The sequence below is a fragment of the Malaclemys terrapin genome, chromosome 2, assembly GCF_027887155.1.
Source record: "Malaclemys terrapin pileata isolate rMalTer1 chromosome 2, rMalTer1.hap1, whole genome shotgun sequence".
In the NCBI taxonomy this organism is placed as follows: domain Eukaryota; kingdom Metazoa; phylum Chordata; order Testudines; family Emydidae; genus Malaclemys; species Malaclemys terrapin.
In genome coordinates, this window is record NC_071506.1 from 48,175,281 (window position 1) to 48,196,740 (window position 21,460).

General features: G+C 42.5%; 1 protein-coding gene across 1 annotated transcript; it reads right to left on the reverse strand.

The window, feature by feature from the left end:
• Nucleotides 1-1,351: 1,351 nt before the first annotated feature.
• On the reverse strand, nucleotides 1,352-19,075 carry ATP6V0D2 (ATPase H+ transporting V0 subunit d2). The gene is made up of 8 exons (XM_054020887.1): nucleotides 18,827-19,075; nucleotides 14,975-15,146; nucleotides 12,950-13,128; nucleotides 11,565-11,644; nucleotides 8,998-9,075; nucleotides 5,089-5,265; nucleotides 2,266-2,343; nucleotides 1,352-1,590 (listed from the first exon to the last, which is right to left on the reverse strand). Exons 1-8 carry the CDS (start codon nucleotides 18,954-18,956, stop codon nucleotides 1,429-1,431), a joined length of 1,056 nt encoding a protein of 351 aa, XP_053876862.1. The 5' UTR covers nucleotides 18,957-19,075; the 3' UTR covers nucleotides 1,352-1,428.
• Nucleotides 19,076-21,460: the final 2,385 nt, after the last annotated feature.

A 21,460-nucleotide genomic window follows, 5' to 3' on the forward strand; every position in this document is an offset into this window, starting at 1 on the left:
TGCCCTGCTCACAGCCAGCCCCTGCTGCACCCCTGCCCTGCTTGCAGCCATCCCTGCACTCCCTGCCCGTAGCCAGCCCCGCACCCCCTGCCTGCAGCCAGCCCCGCATCCCCTGCCCTGCCTGCAGCCCCGCACCCCCTGCCCTGCCTGCACCACCCCTGCCTGCAGCCAGCCCCGCTCTCCCTGCCTGCAGCCAGCCCATCTCCAGCCAGCCCCGCACCCCCTGCCCGCAGCCAGTCCCTGCCGCACCCCCTGCCCTGCCCGCAGCCAGCCCTGCACTCCCTGCCCTTCCCGCACCAGCCCTGCACCCCCTGTCCTGCCCCCCTGCCCTGCCACTGCCTGTAGCCAGCCCTGCACCCCCTGCCCACAGCCAGCCCCTGCCACACCCCCTGCCCTGTCTCCAGCCAACCCCTGCCGCACCCCCCTGCCTGAAGCCAGCCAGTCCCACACTCCTCTGTCTCCAGCCCTGCCAACCCATGCCGCACCCCCCTGCGGACCTGCCTGAAGCCAGCCAGCCCACCCCACACACCCCTGTCTCCAGCCAGCCCCGCACCCCTTGCCCTGCCTGCAGCCAGACCCCCCTGTCTCCAGTCAGCCCCTGCCCTACCTCCAGCCAGCCCCATGTCCACTGGTGCCCTGCAGTTCCCAGGGCAGTAACCCTGCACACCTGCTTCAATGAAGGGGGCAGGGAGCAGCTGGGACCCACACATGTGCACACCCTAGGGTGACCAGACAGCAAGTGTGAAAAATCAGGACAGGGGGTGGGGGGTAATAGGATCCTATATAAGAAAAAGACCCAAAAATTGGGACTGTCCCTATAAAATCGGGACATCTGGTCACGCTAGCATACCCCAGGTAGTGGCGGGGACCCACACATGTGAAACGGAGCTCATTTCTAGTTCAGGCCCATCTTTTTAAAACAGAACTTCAGGTAGGGTTAACATACATCCGTAATTTCCCGGACATGTCAGGCTTTTTGGTTCTTAAATCACTGTCCGGGAGGAATTTTTTAAAAATTTTAAAAATTTAAAAATTCCTCCCAGGAAAATACGGACGTATGGTAACCCTATTGGTACAAAAAGTACATACTGTGGCACATCCCTTAAATCAGAACTTTTTATAGGGAACCAGTTGCTAAGAAATGAAAGGCTTTTTTTTACATGTTTTTTTATTTTTTAGTCATCCCTGCCGGGGCCCCGCCAAAAATGTTCGAATTGGGCCCCACACTTCCTAAAGCTGGCCCTGAAGGGGGGGGGGGGGGGCGGAATTAAGATCATAGATACAAGTATAGTTTTGCTTCCATTGTGCTATGTATAAAGGTGACCATTAATACATTTTGTAAAATCTGAGAAACTTTTTAAAAATTTTCTTTTTTAATATTCACGAATTATTTCTGTTTGTGCACTCTAGAACTATAAATTCTCTGAATTAGAAAATAGGTATGTAGTTGTTAATTTTGGTTCTATGTCTCTGGGAAATGCACTCAGCAATCCAGACAATATTTCTGCTTTCTTGTTCCTTCAGCTTGACATAAGCGTAGAACACTCCAAAATGGAACTGATTATTGAAGGCAAGCACGTTCATTTTTACCTAAGGAAAAACATTAAATCAGAACTATCTTTAAAATAATGCATTAAAGAAAAATAGGATTCTAGAGCACTTTACAAACTTACTAGGGTGACCAGATGTCCCAATTTTATAGGGACAGTCCCGATATTTGGGGCTTTGTCTTATATAGGTGCCAATTACCCCCCACACCCCATCCCAATTTTTCACCCTTGCTATCTGGTCACCCTAAACTTAACTAACTATAACTAGGGATCTGCCCACTAAAAGCATGATCAAAATGCAGCTATGACTGGTTTAATTGTGGCAACTCTTTAACAGACCACAGAAACATCATCCAAGAGTTTAGGGCAGAAAATGAATACCGTCTCCTATGGGATATTGCAGAGGAAATTTCAGTAAATGGTTTATAATTGCTTGAGATGGAATTTGGCCAGACCATGAGGCTTTACACCTGCATACGCACACTTTCAAAGGGTGCCCTGGCATTTGTTTTACTTAGAAAGTGAAGCCCTCTGTTTTGTCTCCTCCAAATATGCCAGCTATAGCAGTACAGTGTGTCCTAACACAAGGTTGAGTTATTGGGTCAGTACAGACTCAGAAGAAATAGCGCTATCTACTGAATGACCATCACCACTTCCTGTCACAGATGAGTAAAATTGTTTTGATAGTAATACATTTAGAGGTAAAATGTCTTACCTCATGTTCAAAAAATGCATCTTCCAGTGTCTTTTCTCCAGTACCACTTCCTACCCCTTCAAACATAGCCTTGTATTCCTAGAAGCACAAACCATCACCAATGGGAAATAATATGTTCATTCATCCTATTTATCAAAAAACAAACAAACCTTCTCTGTATTAAGTAACCTAGGGTTACCATACATCCAGATTTCCCGGACATGTCCGGCTTTTCGGGCCTCAAATCCCCGTCCGGAAGGAAATCCCGAAAAGCCGGACATGTCCGGGAAAATAGGGAGGGAGGGGCCGGGCGGTGCGGGGCCGGGGACTGGAGCCGCTGGGGCCGGTGGTGCGGGGCCGGGGGCCGGGGCCAGCAGTGCGGGGCCAGCGATGGCAGTGCTCGGCCGGGGGCCAGCGCCTCCGAGCCGAACCGGGCGGAAGAGCCTCTTGGCCTGGGCCAGAGGGAGCCGCTCGGCCTGGGGGGGTGGACTGGGCCATGCCTCCTCACGCCCCCCCGCCCGAGCCCCAGCTTACCTGCTGCCTCCCTGTTTCAGGCTTCCTGCGAACATTTGATTCGCGGGAAGCAGGGGAGAGGGAGGAGCAGGGGGGCAAAGCGTTCAGGGGAGGGGGCGGAGTTGGGGCGGGGCTGGGGCCCCCGTGGAGTGTCCTCTTTTTGGACACTTAAAATATGGTAACCTTAAGTAACCTTTCTGTAAATAGGAACCCATGCAGATTGTACTTGGTTGTCTGGAATGCAAGGACCATGCAAATATGCACTGAAAGAGAAAAATACTGGCATTTGCCCTTGTTTTTCCTCCCTCTTTCCTCCAAACTTCACAATTTAAATGAGAGAACTGTAAGGGGTTTGCTATTGCGTGAGTACAACTACCCGATTTACTTCAGGACTTCTTCAGTGACTTAAAAACACATTTTCAGAAAGGCAGCCTCCATCTTGTGAATGCAGGTCAAGCAGCTAGAAGCACAAAAATCATGCTTGCATTCACAGTTCATTTAGCAGATGCAAAGTATGGGTGCAATCTGTGTGTATTAATTTGTGATGCAACTTGTGTTGCAAAAGGGAGGCTGAACCACAAAATTCACTACAAGGATCTGATAGAAAAGGGGAAAACTATCGCCCCGCATGAGAGAGAGAGAGAGAGAGAGAGAGAGAGAGAGAGAGAGAGTGTGTGTGTGTGTGTGTGTGTGTGTGTGTGTGTGTGTGTGTGTGTGTGTGTGTGTGAAGAAAGGGGATGCTGATCAAATGGCACGCACATGGGATGACAGTGGGGAGGAAAAGGGAGAGAATGCAAGCTGTGATCTAGTTTTCCCCTCTAGATTCAGACCATGTGGAAGCTCTCCTACTGTAGCTTGCTGGTGCTAGGGCTCAGCATGAGAATAGGAACAGCCATGCACTTCTCTGTGCATGTGTTCTCCACATTCTCACCTCTGGCAGTGGTGAGATATCTGTACTCAAGAAGGGCTTGTCTTCACTACCACGCTAAATCGGCGCTGCTGCATCAGTGCAGTGGCACCAATTTAGCACATCTGGATAAGATGCATTACATCGATGAGAGAGTGTCTCCCGCTGACGTAGCACCGTGTAGACACCAATCAAGGCTGCTGCAAGTAGCATTCACTTAGTCTCTGTTGCTTCACTCTCCTCACAGAGAACGTTTGTGTTTGCATGGGTGATATGCCTCCCCAGTGGCAGTGCAACTTGTGTAGGAGCTGCCAGTGGACAGAGAGGTTCTATGTGGGCTTGGACCCTTTTTCTGTAAATCCCTATGATTTGTAGATTTGGAATGCTGCAGCTAAACTCCTCTTCCCTGAGGTAACAACTGAGAAGCAGTGGTGCCAATTAGGGGAGGGTTGCAGATGCGGAGGCAGCCCCACACCCCAAGGTTTTGCACTTACTCAAAGTACCGTAGGCTTTGGAACTGGAGAGGGATAGCTCAATCACTTTTAAGCAGTGGTCCTGTGCTAAATCAGTACAGCTACTGCTGGAGCAGTCTGGAGCATCACTCCAGGTGCGTGGTCACAACACCAGTGAAATTTGTCCCCACCACTGCTCTGTCTAAAACAGGGGTGACTGGGCTAAATGATGTTGCAGCCCGGCACATGGGGAGCTTGTTTCTGTACGTCAGAGTGCAGGAGAATCCACTGGGAAATCGACTGCTGGTGGTACTGGCTCGTGCACTGTGCAGGTAAAAGAGAGGGAAAACTCTCTGGCTGAGGGAGATCCAGGGTCCCTACAGGATGGGGGTGGATAAGTGGGGACCAGAACTACCTCGGGATGAGGAGGGACCATAATCTGCCAAGAAATGTCAGACTTGTCTTCACTGCCAAAAAATAAACCTGTGTTTCTTGAGACCTTTGTGGTATGGGAACAGTTTTGCTTGTAGGAAGGTATGATTTGGCCCTACTTTCATGTCTCTGTGATGGGTACTTTGTACTACACTAATGTAATAACTTCAATGTTCACAATTTCTTGTACTGAAAGCCTTTGGTTCAATACACTTTTGTTTTGGATCCTTTAAATTTGATTCTTATGTTGGATACACCTCTACCCCAATATCACGTGTCCTGATATAACACGGATTCGGTTATAATGCGGTAAAGCAGCGCTTCGAGGGGGAGGGGGCTGCGCGCTCCAGCAGATCAAACTAAATTAGAAATAACGCAGTTTCACCTATAATGCGGTAAGATTTTTTGGCTCCCCAGGACAGCATCCTGGGGTAGAGGTGTACTTAACTTTTTTTAAAAATGTTTTAATCTTGTAGTGCAGAGCTTTTCTTGGAACCCACATTCTGGAATATTGAAAGATATTTGAAACATCTTACATACTGCATAGTAATCTGCCACACACTTCACTTGCTCATAGTCCTCTGCGTTGGCCAGCAGGCGTAAGCCTTCTGGATAAAGTTTTCCACAAGTTGGATATAGTTTCTCTCTGTCGTCTTTACTCAGTTCCGTGCCAAATGAATTAATAGTGATGATAAAAGCACGTCTGTCTGCTTCAAACTTAATTCATAAAACAAAACAGGTAACAGACTTAATTAGATGGCCTGATTCTGAAAAACAGCATAATAATGAGTGCTTGTGTTTAATGCCATGAGTAGTCCCCATTAAAGTCTAACAGGTCTACTCAAATTAGTAAGTGCTACACTTGGTAGAAAGTGTTTGCAAGGAGTAGACCCTGTGATTTTTGATACTACGTATTGGATGACTGCTCTATGTCATCTCAAAAGCTTGTCTCTTTTCCCAACAGAAATTCATCCAATAAAAGATATTACCTGACCCCCCTTGTCTCTCTAAAGAGAAATTAAGAAAGTTAAGCTTTCATTCCATGACTCTTGCACTGATGTCTCATCCCAATCACTGCCCACCCCATCATTTCCATACTTCTTGCTTCTCAAAACATTTAATTCTGCAGACTGCTGGGAAATCTCTTCCCTCCCCCCTTGTGGATTTAAATAACATTGCTCAAAACATTAAAAAAGAAAAGATCAAAAGTAAACCGCATTTATTTCAGCAACTTCAGATCTCTGGAGAGCTGCTATTGAGATTAAAGGTGAAATGGAAAAGTTTAAAAATAATTGCTACATGTGCAGACAACTTAAAACAACCGATAAGGACCTGGCAGAGGTGAACAGAGACATTTTGCCTGCCAAGTTCAGGCCTTCAGGTTTCTGTGTTTTCTCTGCACTAAATGATTACTAACACCTAAAGCAGAGGGCTATATTTCTTCTGACAGCTTTAGATGTCAGCTCTATCTACTGCTGAAGGGAAAACAGTAAAATTCATGCCAATGTATAGGCCTTGTTTTGTGCCTCTGCACAGGAGAAAATTTCACCTATCATCCTGAGAGATTTAATTCATATTTTAAAGGTAAGTGAATGTTTAAATTATCTTTAAGTTTACCAATTGTTTTACTGACTTGGGACCAAAATAGCTTTTTTTCTTTTTTCTGTTTTTAAAGCAAAGTACCTTTTTAAAAAAAAGTTATGGATCAACTAATTACTGGGACTTGCTTCAGAATCAAGATCAAAATACAGCATGAGCAAAATTTAGGCAGAATGTGAAGTGCTTCTGAGTATATGAACTTTCAAAATGCTTTGGTGAGCAGAGAATTACAGTTTTCTATTGAGCAATATAATTTGTTTGCATTTTAGCAGTTGCAACACTGTTTTGCAAATTTAAGAACAGATTCACATTCCTAGATCCTGCGCGTATGGACTAGAACAAGTTGTAACAGTCACCTGATTGCACTCTGGCACTAGCTTCAGCAGAGGGAAAGAGAATAAACAATGGGGAAATGATTAGAAAATAAGTGTGCATGAAAAGATTTCTGGTTAATAAGTAATAGAGCCAAATCCTACTTGCCTAACTAATGTGAGTAGGCACATCAACTCCAGAGGGTCTACTTTCATAAGTAGAGAGAGCAGGAGGATTTGAACTATAATGTCTATATAGGGTGACTTTTAGCCATTATATCTATAGTATTTTGAAGACAATACACATTTTAATTATATTTGAATATAGTAACTTTTTTAGTTTTGGGAATGATCATGCAACCCTTTCTTATGGGAGTAGTCCCATTGACTGCAGGATGGTTGCATGCTTGAGTAAGGTTTGCAGGATGAGACCTGAGCTAGGGTTACCATACGTCCGGATTTTGCCGGACATGTCTGGGAAAATAGGGAGGGAGGGACCGGCGGTGCTCGGCCGGGGGCTGGAGCCACTGGGGCCGGCAGTGCTCGGCCAGGGGCCGGGCTGGGGCCGGCGGTGCTGGGCCGGGGCTGGCGGTGTGGAGCCGGGGGCCGGCGGTGCCAGGCGGTGCTCAGCCGGGGGCTGACGGTGCGGGGCCGGGCGGTGCTCAGCTGGGGCCGGCAGTGTGGAGCCGGGGGCTGGCGCCCCAGGGCCCGAGCCAAGCCGGGTGGGAGACGCCAGAGCCAGAACCTCTTGGCCTGGGCTGGCCAGCCGCCAGAGGGAGCCGCTCGGCCGGGGGGGCCGGACTGGGCCACACCCCCCCGCCCCAGCTTGCCTGCTGCTTCAGGCTTCCCGCGAATCAAATGTTCGCGGGAAGCAGGGGAGGGGCAGGGGCAGGGGGGGGGCGAAGCATCCAGGGGAGGGGGCGGAGTTGGGGCGGGGCCGTGAAGGGGCGGGGCTGGGGCAGGGGGCGGGGAAGGAGTGGAGTTGGGGCGGGGCCGGGGCCTGTGGAGTGTCCTCTTTTGGACACTTAAAATATGGTAACCCTACCTGAGCATATGTATGAAAGTATGGCATAAATGGCAACTTTTTCTTCATCCATATAATTAAGCTTCTTTGTTAGCTGTCTTTATAAAAAGACAGTCTTTTCAACACATCCTTAGATCAGTTTAATGTTATGGGGTGGGGGGGGAACGCTTCTATAAAGATCTCTACAATGATAGCCAACTGATCTACTCAAAAATGCTTAGCATTGACATACTCTTGTTCCCACTGAAGTCACTGCTAAAACTCCCATTGACTTCAACTAGAGTTGGTCGGGAATTTTGTATCTGAATTATTTTCTCATGGAAAATGCTATTTCTGCAAAATGGAAACTTTCCATAGGAAAATCTCAATTTGTGCAGAAAATGGAAATGAAATATTTTATTTTGGATCAGACCAACCCAAATAGGAAACCAAATCGGTTTTTGTTTTGTTGTTTCATTCTGAATCAGCTCAATAAAATATTAAATTGCATTTCCATATTCACACATAGGCCTCCATTCTCTCCTATAGTCTGAGCTCCCTGGAGGACTACATCTCCCATAATGCAACACAGATTTCACTCTAACCAAGCTCTGTATGGCACATCATGGGAGATGTAAGCCAGTTTCCCTGCCTGGCCTACCATAGATGAAAATGGGGGCATCGACCTTCTGAGCTGCCTTATTGGAGTTGTAATGTAGTATAATGGGAAATGCAGTTGAAAATGATTTTAAACAAACCACTTTGCTTCATTTCAACAAATGAAAATGAAACATTTCAGTTTTGTAAATGTCTAACTATTTCATTTGAAAACTGTCAAAACAAAACATTTCAACATTTCTGAATCAGTATTTTGGAATTTCTATTCCACAGAAAAATTCAAAATTTCTACTTTGTGTGCCAATTTGGGGTGAAAACAAATGTGTTGAAATGTCTGGATTTCCTGCAGGATGGAAATTTCAAAAGTCGCTCAACTCTGACTTGAAGCATTAAGTTCAAGGGGAGCAGAATTCGACCAACAATAAACACTTTTGAAAATTAAATCCCTAAGACACTGTGTTTCTGCCAGTTCATACTCTTTAAAAATCAGTGATTTGAGACCTTCAATATCGAGAACCTAATTTCAGGGGGAAAGGTGTTAGAAAAATCTAAATCAGCTTTCTTATACCAAATCCTTATACTAAATCCTTCCTTATACCAAGTATATTAACAAATGTAAGAGATCTCTGATACTACTGCACACATTGGTAACTTTCTTCTACTGTGGCAGTTATAGAAAAATACTAACTGAGGTGGACTTCTCTCTTGAAATGGAATGGGTATTTCTGTAAGTAATGGTTGAATTTGGACCTGAAACAAATGTTTTCATCAGATCCTAGTAAACCAATCACTCAGAGAAAAGTTGAATGTCAGTTTTACAAATCAGGGAAAGAAGGAAGGAGCAGGAAAAGCATTAAATAATTGAGCTAGAAAATCCTCATGGAATACTTAGATGCATAAGGTCTGCGCTTGTCTTACCTCAAGAACAGGGCACATTATTTCTGCTGTGGTGCCTCCTTGTTTTTCACAGAACTTATAAAAAGCTTCGAGATAAGACTAAACAAGGGGGGAGAAAAAGACACATTTTATATAGAACTTCATTAAGGCCCCAGTCCAGCAAAGCACATAAGCATGTGGGTACCCCAGTTGAAATTGATGGGACTACTTACATACTTAAAGGTAAGCATGCGCTTAAATGCTTTACTAGATTGAGCTTGAAAAATTAAAATGTCTTCCTCTTAAAATGTTAGTAACATCTAAAGAGTGTAATGGAGCAAATACTGCACACTCCCTGCTCTCCAAAGAAGGTGCTGAAGACCTTTGGACTCCAGATCCAATAAGCTTCCACTGCACAGGAAGCAGATGTCTGAGGGAAACTCAGCAGTCCAATGCAGAGGAGGGGTTTGGGGGCAGGTGCTAAAGCTGTGGGTCTGTAACTAGGAGGATACATGAGCTAATCTCTGCCCCATGCTTCTCAAAACCCTGAGTTAGGTCACATCAGCCAACAAAGCTACTGCAGCTTGGGGCTGTACAGCACATCCACTGCAACTATGACCTGGTGAGGAGTCTCACTCCAACTGCCTTGGAACTTTCTCAGCACATGACCTGTTTAGTGACACCCCTGTGTGCCCAAGAAGTAAACTTTGTGTTAGTAAATATTTTTCTGAGTTACATGCTGGGTTTTTTTCTAGGATCCCCTCTAAGGGCACTGTTACTATTACGTTGTGGAAAGACATTTGCTACAACATCACAGAATCTTATTAAAGGAAGCTGTCACCAGCACCACATAATAAACAGCTAATCATAAATGGAGGCAACCTATGGGGTTCCATGATCGACCCAGTGCAATACCATCTGGAGGAAGGGCTAAACAATTCATTGATAAAATTCAGAGCTGACACTAAACTGAAGGCAGAGAAGGAGGGAATTTTTAATAATTTAGAAGATACTGAATGATCCCCCAATAATGTGGAGGAGTGAGAAGAGAGGGATATAAAGAGATTTAACAAGGATAAATGCAAAGTATTGCACATAGGATATAAAAATTAAAGCTATATATTATAAAATGAGAAATGAGTGGCTGGACAGTAGTAATATGGGAGAATAAAAACCCTGGGTGTAATTGTTGATGGAAAGGTAAATATGAATGGTAATAATGCACTGAATATTTAAAAAGCAAATGCAGATTTGGGAAGTATAAATAATACTTGTAAGACCAAGTGAATAATTTTTCCCTTTTGCACCATTATAGGAATACTGCATACAATTTGGGTCATCAACTGTAAAAGGAAGAAAGAATATAGCTGAACAAATAGGATACGAAAAATTTTGAAGAGAATGGATTAGGAGGAAAATTTACAGGAATGAAATATGTATAGTCTGGAAATATTATATGGTCCTATGTACTAATTAATATTTGTAAAGTACGTAGAAGATGTAAATTACTTATGTATGCTACAGAAAACATCCGATAAGTGAAGAATGAGATTCTACAAAGAAGAAATGGTTCTCACAAGCTGCTGTAGCAATACTACAGACTAGAAAAAGCAAGATTAAAATTAAGCAAAACACTTAGATTAAATGTAGAGCTGGTTGATAAAATTCACACACTTCATCAATTTTTCCCTTTTGTCAGCATTCAAAAATGTACACTATAACTTCAAAATTTGAAAAAATTCAATCAGCTCTACTGATCATAGACAAATGTCAATAATGAACTCTACTAAATGGAATTTAAAGTGGTAGAATCAAAGTAATTAGAAATCTTCAAGTTAATTACCTTTTGTAAATAAGAGAAATGTTAGTCATGCCAAAAACTGTGGGAGTCTAGAAAACCTACTATGGATGTCTTAAGATCCAACAATGCTGTTATGTTTGGTTGACAACTTAAAATGACTTTTTGCTTACGAATAACTAATAGATTAAGACTAGGATGACCAGACAGCAGGGCCGCCCAGAGGGGGGGGGGCAAATGGGGCAATTTGCCCCGGGCCCCACACGTGAGTTTTTCGGGGCCCCTGGAGCGGGGTCCTTCACTCGCTCCGGGCCCCCGGAGCTTCCTCTGCTCTGGGTCTTCAGCGGCAATTTGGTAGCAGGGGGTCCTTCCACTCCGGGACCACTGCCAAAGTGCCCCGAAGACCTGCGGCGGGGGGTCCTTCCGCCCCGGGACCCGCCGCCGAAGCACTGGGTCTTCGGCAGCAATTCGGCGGCGGGGAGTCCCCGCCGCTGAAGACCCCAGGCCCCCTGAATCCTCTGGGCGGCCCTGCCAGACAGCAAATGTGAAAAATCAGGACGGGGGTGGGGGATAATAGGAGCCTATATAAGAAAAAGACCCCACAATTGGGACTGTCCCTATAAAATCGGGACATCTAGTCACCCTAATTGAGATACTAACTTATACCCATGGCATTTTCATTAGTGAGATTTTAAAAAATAGAACCTGATGATAGTTTTCAAATTCTAGATGTCCTATCATTTTCTTGTGATTTTTTTTTTTTTTTACTTTTATAGGAAGTTCGCAGTATAGTATTCTAAGAAGCACTTACCTTGTACAGTTTGTTTCGCATTATTTCAATGTTCATTTCGTCCAAGTCATTTTCAGACAAGCAGCCTTGAAAGAAAGGAGCTGAAAGCAGAATATGTTAAATTACAGAATAAATTCATATGGAGATATGTGAGCATCCCTGACCAGTAGCAATCTACCAATTTTGTGGTATTGATCAAGGAATTGTGGTTTCAAGAAAGGGTAATTTGAGGGGGAAGTGGGAAGAGAAACAGGAAGGTAAATATGTGAAATCCTCTTAATTTTTCTCTTTATACTAGGATTCTGCTGCAAGGGGAATCAATCTAGCTTTCAGTGCCCAAATCTCCAGAGAGCATCAGATGGGAATGGCTAACAGAGTAATTCTTTTAAGGCCCTAACCTATTCCCTAGCATTTAGCACAAGTAGTTGGGCTGGGCTTTGGGGAGATTTCCAGAGGAGAGTGAAGAAAAGAATCTTCCTTTCCAGGTCATGGAGCTGCTCTGCAGAGGGTACTCAAGCCCAGTTGGTGGTGTAGCCTCCCTTCCCTAGCCATACTCCTTCTGTGTGTTTTTGTATATGGGGAAGGACCAGAGGCTCCATATAACAAAGGATCCTCCAGCCCCAATCTTTCCCCAATCCATCCCTGCTCTAGCTCCTTACACCGGGAATGCCTACAGAGTTGGGCTCAACACAGCACATAGGGTGCACATAAAATCTTATCCCACTTTGTGCAGTTGAATAACTTAAAATTACAATAAGTGTAACTAACAAAGCTATGCCAATTGTTCACCATATTCCTTTGCTTGTATATTGTATCCACAACTTCATTCCTTGGTCTGTTTTATCTTTCAACTGTAAACCATTCAAGGCAGGAATTGGCTCTTTCTGTGCTTGTACTGTGCCCAGCACAATGGGTGCCTACAACTGACTGAGGCTTTTGGGCCCTGCCATAAAATAAATATTTAATATAACAACTGGTGCCATTACTAGGGACCTTGGTGCCGAAAGAGGCATTTTGTCCTAAATGATTCACTTATGGAAACAGCTGTTGGCATATGTTTACAGTAAACCTTGAAATAACAATTCAATCATTATCAGAGTCACTTGATATTTCTGAAAGTAAGCTATAAAAGTCTGATCTAGTGTAGCATGTTTTCTATATGTGACTGCTATCCAGGTTAAATAAAAATTGTTAATCAACTGTCTTATTTTAAAGTTGTTTTGTGAAATGCACAGAATACCACTTCAGAACTGCATCTTGTCCTGCAATGCAGTTGCCAATTACTCATAGGTTAAATTATCAAATCATATTATATCTGGTGAAACAACTGCTGGTGTGATCTGAAATGAAATTATCAGGAATATGTGAAGAGGAGCATCTGTAGACAAATCATTACATTTTCATACCTAATGGTGTGTCAACCAAAATTGCATTGAATAGCTCTGCAGGGTTTGGGGCAATGCTGACTGCTTCCATTTGCTCAAAACTGCCCAAAGGGTGGCACTTAGGAACAAGTTCAGCTATGGGTCGCTGATGCAGTGTACCAGTTATCAACAGAATCACGTTGTCAATCATATAGCTGTACCTGAGTTTGAAAAAAAAGTTACAAAACAACTTGATATATTTCTTAAATATAAAAGAAACCCTACAGACCTAAACCACCAAAATACTTGCTCTGTTTTCAGATATCAACATCTCACAGACAGAAAAATGACTGCTAGATAACATTAATTTTGAACGCTGGTGTTGCTTTGATATACAAGTGCTTTTGGACTTATTCTAAAGAAAGGACTAAGTATGAATGTAAGGTAAGGCTTCTTATGCAGCATTGCAGCCTTAGGATGTGATTTTGATTTAAGATCTACTAATACATTGCATCAAAAGTACATCTGATGAACTAGAAGCTGTTGCTGTTTGGGGAAATTGCTGTTTCCCATGAGGAACATTAGGATAACTGCAAGTATCTAATGTGCCTGTATTCAAAGTTCCTCTGGAACCACCTCTGGTGATGGAGTTCTTCTTTTAAGTGAGCTATCATGACTTGTGGACACTATAACTACAAAGCTCGGGTGGATGACCCTGGCCTCCAGCAGATCCCTCAGGATCCTTGAGACCAGCCCCATGGCTATAGGGATCCTCTCAGAGATTTCTTCCCTCTTAGCAGTCTTCTGTGGGTTTTACCATGAGAGTGAATGATCTGGACCTTTTCAGTAACTCTGAAATTGAAATGCAAAACCTATCACTCATGGACATCATGTTGCTATGACCCTGAGGAACTTTGGGGCTGTAACACATGTGGACGGAATAGATTTCCATAGTGTTTTACCTGTGACATTTAAAGAATGGATACTACTCTTCAGGTTTCCTTCACTGATTCAGAACAGATTAATGGAATTTCCTGTGCAAAGTTTGAAAGGAGGTTAAAGGATTTTGGACATGTAGCTTAGTGAAGTGAAAGGCATGTCACGTACTATGAAAGTACTATCCCTACTGCAAAACACCACAGTGTATGGTGAGAGGGGAGGGGAACGTGTGCATGCAAAACTGTGAAATGAAAACAGCAATAATTTTTGAATGAAATTCTATGAAACAAGAATTGTGAATTTTGCACAGTTCTAAGTGCATAACTGTCCTAGTGTGGTCTTGCAGAATCACCATGTTTATTAGTCCATGCACAAAATTAACACAGCCATCTTTATGATAATGAGGAAAAATTAATGATACTTTACTTTTGTGTCAGGAAAAAAGATTACTACCCGAAACTAAGCTGGGAAGTAAAGTTTTGCAAGTTTGTCACAGTCACCAAGTATTAAAAGGTAAGATAAGAATGTGTACTGAAGTACTTACTACAGAGAAGAGGAGATTTTGCTAAAGCATCCAAACCAACATAAATCAGGTCTGTGTTCTCTCAGTAATATGTTGTTAAAGTCAAGAACAGATCAGATAGCACTTAGATCTTTCAAAAATAAAGCTACTAGGATCTAAACATCTCACTAAAGACCACAGAAATTCATATTTAGACTGCCACTTTGAAACAAAATGGAGAGTTTGCTATCCGTATGGAAATATAGAGTATGTACTCTGTATTAGAACTCCTATCCTCTATATCATGAGTTTCTTCATCTTGCCAAAAAATCCAAACCCTAATTTAAAAACAATTATATTTTGAAAAATTTAAATCTCTCCTCCCCATCTCACCTCTTCCACCCCCCCAAACAAGTAATACAACTTTGAAACTGTTAGTCCATGATGTAACAAATAAGAATAGATTTTTAGGTTTCTAAACACTGAGTTACACTTCTTTAAAATGGTACAGTATTAAATAAATTTCACTCATTGTCAGCTGTGTGTAAACGGCGATAACAAGAAATTTTACCCTGACTTACTTTGAATAACTGTGACAATTGAAATGAACAGGTAACTTAACTTACGTGATAAAGTTCAGAAACGTGGCAAGTGGCTCAAAGGCGTGGTTTCTAAAGTATTGAAATTCTGTGAGTAATTTGGCTTTCAGTTTGTCATCGATGGTGGAAACAGTGAGAGGGCCAGTTTCATTGGCCAAGAAGTTCCCATAGTCTGTGGTCTGTAGATGTAACTTCAAGTCTACAAATAGATTCAGAAGAGACTATGAGGATAAACTGTCACAACACTAGAAATGAAACCAACTGGAATAACTTTACATGTTTCAGTGCTTTTACCCTATATTTCCATATTAAGACTTGATTATCTTCCAGTGAAGTCAAAGGGAATTTTGTCATTATCTTCTTTTAGAGCAAGTGCAGGGCTAGCAGAAATTTGCACCTCCTTTTCCTAACCAGGCTTTTTTACATACCATAGGAGATGACAAATCGTATGTCGCTCCTCAGAAGTTGTATTAGGGCAGGGCTGCCATAATCTCCATAGAGTCCCACCAGTGATACTGCAGCGGTGATCGGCTGAAACAGCACATTCTCCCACCTGGACTACCTCACCCCCTCCCCAGTCAACTTCATTGACTATTTTGGCTGTGCTGTCTTCCGGAGCGTGCTGTTGCACCACCGTAACCTACCTCCAGTTGACTTTCTGTCTGCAGAGCTCCTGGTTTATGTGGGTAGAAGCTGAGATAAACCAGGAGTGAATCTGACCCTATAACTTTATTAGAGAATTCTTCCGTTGTTCAGATGGATTATTTACATCTCAAGGAGGACAATGTTCTTATATATGTGAAGATATATCAACACTCAGATGTATACTTGTAATGGTACTGCTTAGCCCAGAAACGGGCTCCAGCCAAGTTCTGTACAGCACAGCTCAAGAGAAGTCACTCTTATGCTCTTCTGACATTTGGGCCCTGACCTTTGGACTTTTCTAACTTCTGCTCTTAGCAGCTCCAAAGGGGCTATTCTAGAAGCTAGGTCATGGACATAGGAAAATCCTGTCCATGCTTCCTGCACTGGGAGGGTCTGCGGAAGTCTCTACAGCAACCCTGTGCCACCAAAGGATTCCCAATATGAGTTCCCTTAACTATTGTCCCCTGGCTTTATGACCATTTTCCACTACCAGTGGCAGAACAAGCGATTTGGATTTATTTTTAGTATTCAGACCTGTTTAGCATTCATTCTCTTAAAAAATAAAAAAATAAAACACCACTAGCATATTCTAAAATAATAGTTTCATATGCTTTAAGTGATAGAGTTTTTGGGATAATGTGTTTTTTGTGATTCACAATTATTACATTTACAAATGAATTCTGAAGTGGTGGTTAGCAAAAAGTAGTAGACTTGCTATAGTACCTGATAACATAGCCTTTCTGAATACTGTACAAATTTTCTGTTGAGCTCATCTGTTGATCTCTGCCATACACAGAGTAACCACCAGACTGGGCTCATTATAGAGATCACATTCAACACACTCCTTTTGTCAAACTAACTCAGTCCAGTTAGTACCTGTGCATCTGCCAGTATTTCTCTAGGTCTTCCTGCACCAGACTGAATGCTGCCAGTATAAACTAATTCCTTATGAAGGAAATCATGTTAAACAAGTCTTTACAGAGTTAAACACAAGATTCAGTTGACAAAACATTTGTAAAGGTTATGTCCTTTCAAGCCTATAGACAATGGAGTCGGATAACTAGAAGTATTCAGAGTGCTGCAGTACAGGTTTCTTTTCTAACTGAAAAAATACTCAGCTTAATCTCTAGATTAATCTCTAGATCGAGGAAAAATATAAGCATGGTAAAACAATCCGACATAAATATAATTATGCTTAAAATCAAGTCTAAATATATTAAAAAATCTTTTTGTACTCACCCATATTTTGTATCACATACCTACATTTTCTATGAAGATGAAAAGTGATAATTTAGCTTTCCTTTTTGGTTTTTTTTTTAATGTATCAAACAGATATGTAGGGGTTAGAGTACATTACTGTGTCAGAGAGGAATAGGAATCAAGCTTCCTGTGATCTATTTCCAACTTTGCCACTGACTCATTTGCCTTGATTTACTCCTCACAAATGCATTCCTAGCACCTTGGGATACAGCCACTCTTAAGGGGTCTTCCTCTCTGGGTGAGGTCAACCCCTACTGCATAACCCAGACACCACTCTCAAGTATCAAGCTCTGCAAAGAGCTGTTAACATACTTCACTGATAAGATTATCAGAATATGTATTGTAAGCAGTGTTGTTGTAGCCATGTTAACCCTAGGATATTAAAGAGACAAGGTGGGTGAAGTAATATCTTTTATTGGACCAACTTCTATTGGTGTGAGAGACAAGCTTTTGAGTTTACACAGAGCTCTTCAGGTCTGGGAAACTAACAAGTGTCAGTGCTAAATACAAGGTTTGACCAGATTATTTAGCATAAGTAATTAACACATGTTTCAGGGTGAAGAGGCCTGTTAACACCCCATCAGTCACAGGGAGGAAAGGGGAGGGGAGAAGTTGCTGGCGGAGTTGTTAGTGGGTTACAGATTGCTGCAATAACCATAAATCCAATGTTTCTAATTAGTCCATGATTTTTGGTGTCTAGAAAAGTTAGGAATGTAAGCTCCCAGGCTTGTCTTTTGAAAGTGGTGTGAAGGTTTCCTTTGAGGAGCAGGACTGATAAGTCAGATACAGAGTCATCACTTTTGCTACAAGTGTTCGCCCACAGGTGATAGGGTGTTTTTGGCTATGTCTAGGAAGAAAGAGCACTGGGTTTAATAAATCAGTCATTTTGTCAGTTATTTCTCTCAGCATTTTGAAGTAGAGCTTGTACATTCATTGAGCAGGAGATATTTGTCTCATGGAAATTACCTGCTGTAGCAGGAATATATCTGTAGAATTGGTAAATTCCTTAGGGCATATTTACTAGTACAAAGAGGTTACAGGAACTGGTCACACTTCCAAGCTATTATAAGATCCACTAGCCCAGCCTTGTGTAAGGAGGGAGGGATGAGCGTTGTTGTGGGCAAGTTTCAGCTTCTTCTCCTCTCCTACCAATTCTGCTACCATCACTGTAGAAGCAAAGCTGCTAATTTTCCAGACAGAATGAATTTGCATTTCTAGTCATTATGCTGATAATTTGACCTAAGAGAATTCCTAAGTGTAAAAGATTTTGGTTAAATAATTGCAGTTATTATTCTCAGATACAGAAGAGAGCCTGTGTTCATTTATTTGCAAAAGAATTTTTCTGCTTGTAAGTTGTTTTTTTCAGAAATGCCTGGAGAGGGATCATCTCCTTATCTATTCTCACAAATCTGCATGATCTAGTCTGTGGCCAGTCTGACCCGCAGAAAAGCTGCTTTGGAAACAACTGCATGTTCCCTTCTCCTCTGCAACAAAGTCACCTTCACAAAAACCTTTCTTCATTTAAGAGTAATGCAAATTTATCTCCCTAAAACCCAGTTTTTCTCCTTTAAAGTGGAAAGTCTCTTAAAGATCTAAAAGCCATGCAGTAACACAGTAACACCCTATGGAAAAATCTATGGATTTAGTACCAAATTATAAGCTTTTTCCAGGTTTTGTGAACCATCCTATACAGATATATAATTCTGTATAGTATGGCGAAAAATTTATAAGTAGGGTATCAATCTCTTTGAAAATCTCAGCCTATAGATGTATTGAGTAAATTCTATAGAACCATATTGACTTCACTCCTATTAAATTCTCTAGGACGTTTCCAAAAGGGAAAAACAGGATTATTACTTGCTTTCAATAACATTATCCCTTGTCTTTCTTTTTCTGACCTGTCTCTTTTTTAACTTTCATCAGTGATCTAGCCAACAGTATTTGTTCGTTTACCTTATCGAGAGACAGACTCACCTTCCAGTGTTTCACATTGCACTAGGTTGATGTAGTCTGCATTGGTCAAGATCCCAGCTTTAAAACCTCGGACCAGCCCCTCCAGGTAGCCATGGTCCACATTGAAGTAAAACTCTGAGTACCCCGTCATGGAGATAAAGAGGGCTTACGCTCTGTGCTGTTTTGTGGAAGTGACAACTTTCAGTACAAAGTCTTGTGCTTCTCTTTTGAAGGTGATGACCAATAGTCACTAATTTCCAGTCAGCTTGTGGTTGGGTTTTACTGACTTGTTTCTTCCTGTTTATTGTGCCCAGTGTAGTTGGCTGCACTTTGCGTGATGCTTACAAAACACCAGCTAATCAGCCAGACAACAAATCTAACTCCTTCCTGTCAGAATCAGAACTGGGATCTACTATGGGCTAAGGAGAGACAGAAGAGGGGGCAAAGGATTTAACCACTTTTTACATAAAATGATTTGCAGCTGGACTTAGAATGTACAATCAAACTTGAATTGGATTTTCATGCTTCTTGAATATATTAGGGCCAGGTTTTTTTAGGTCATCTCTGATCACATATTGAACAATGACTGCACTAAATTGCCTGAATGCAGATGCTGCCATTCAAGAAACTCATGTAATCTGAAAATGTCTGTTTTTACAAAAGAAAGAATTGTCTTTTGCACTCCAATGTAGAGAGCAATGTGTAAAAAATGCAAGATTACTATCCTGATTTCCTACCTCATCCTGAGGTGTGATGGGGTATACAAAGCCTGCACTGGTGAGGAAAGGGTTAATGACCTCCTTTGGCTTAATCAGTCCTGCCCTGCTACACCTGCCATGGGTGTCAGGCTTGGACAGAGTAGTTAAAAGGGAAGAACACAACTCAACTGGGGGCTGACTGGGAAGATCAGATCTCCAGCTCTCACTCTGAGAGAGAGAAGCTTGTCTGGGTTCAGGAAATGTGTGAGAGACTGCTGCCTTCCAGAGGTTCCCTAAAGGAAGTAAGGCCTGGCATGAGATTGAAATTGTCTTTTACCTGTGCCTGGCTTGTTCATGTGTGGTAAGACTGACAGCCAGATAAACTCTATTTGCCCAATGCCTTGGTAAGTGGTTTGTCCTGATACCGGGAGTGAGCTACCTCACAATACTTCTTGATTTTTTTTCCCCATCAGTCTTTCCCTCTGGCTGATTCTGTCACAGTCCAGGAGAACAGAACACAAAAATTGAGACAAATACTGAATACTTCTGGTATGTACTAAGAGATGGAGTACCTGATCCCTCTTTGTGCCAGGCCTAATACAGAAAACACTGACTTCAATGATATCTTTCTATTGATTTCAATGGGCATTGGGTCAGGCCCAAACATTCCAGCCAAGAATGGATCCTCAACGAAGTGCCTGACCTTCATAGGCCTTGGGATTGGACATCTAGAGGTCACCTCCAAGCTATGACTTCCCCAAGACTGTGTCGGGATACTCAAGCTCTGGTCATTCAAATATCAAAGTACCTTATTAAAATACAGATCTTACAAGAACAATCTCATTGATGTAAATTCAGTGATCTTTTTAGGCTTCTCCCTTTTGATTTGGACTCAAAATAAAATTTCAGATTCTGTTAACTTGATCGGTAATGTGTTAAGCTTAATTGATATAAGAATAACAACTGTCTGACTTAGTAATTTCCTGTGGTGTTTCACAGCTGCTGTTGAAAGGCATTTTCTAAAATTAAAGTGTGGATGTGCTAACTATCATCAGATTAATCTATTGGGTCAGAAGTGGCTGTACACTTCCCATTTAGCTAAAAAAAGGGGAGGAAAAGGACTTTATTGCCTGTTAGGTGATACTTGTGTTTATGCTTGATTAGTGCTCAGCAACATTGAGATCAGGTGCATAGCACCTACCTTGTCGTGTGAAGGAGAGGGTTGAGCCAGCAGCAAAAACTACAACAGCTGTCTGTCCTCTGCATTTAAACACTCAGCTTCATTTTCAGAGCTTTCATAGATTCATAGATTCATAGATTATAGGACTGGAAGGGACCTCGAGAGGTCATCGAGTCCAGTCCCCTGCCCGCATGGCAGGACCAAGTACTGCCTAGACCATCCCTAATAGACATTTATCTAACCTACTCTTAAATATCTCCAGAGACGGAGATTCCACAACCTCCCTAGGCAATTTGTTCCAGTGTTTAACCACCCTGACAGTTAGGAACTTTTTCCTAATGTCCAAACTAGACCTCCCTTGCTGCAGTTTAAACCCATTGTTTCTGGTTCTATCCTTAGAGGCTAAGGTGAACAAGTTCTCTCCCTCCTCCTTATGACACCCTTTTAGATACCTGAAAACTGCTATCATGTCCCCTCTCAGTCTTCTCTTTTCCAAACTAAACAAACCCAGTTCTTTCAGCCTTCCTTCATAGGTCATGTTCTCAAGACCTTTAATCATTCTTGTTGCTCTTCTTTGGACCCTTTCCAATTTCTCCACATCTTTTTTAAAATGCGGCGCCCAGAACTGGACACAATACTCCAGCTGAGGCCTAACCAGAGCAGAGTAGAGCGGAAGAATGACTTCTCGTGTCTTGCTCACAACACACCTGTTAATGCATCCCAGAATCATGTTTGCTTTTTTTGCAACAGCATCACACTGTTGACTCATATTTAGCT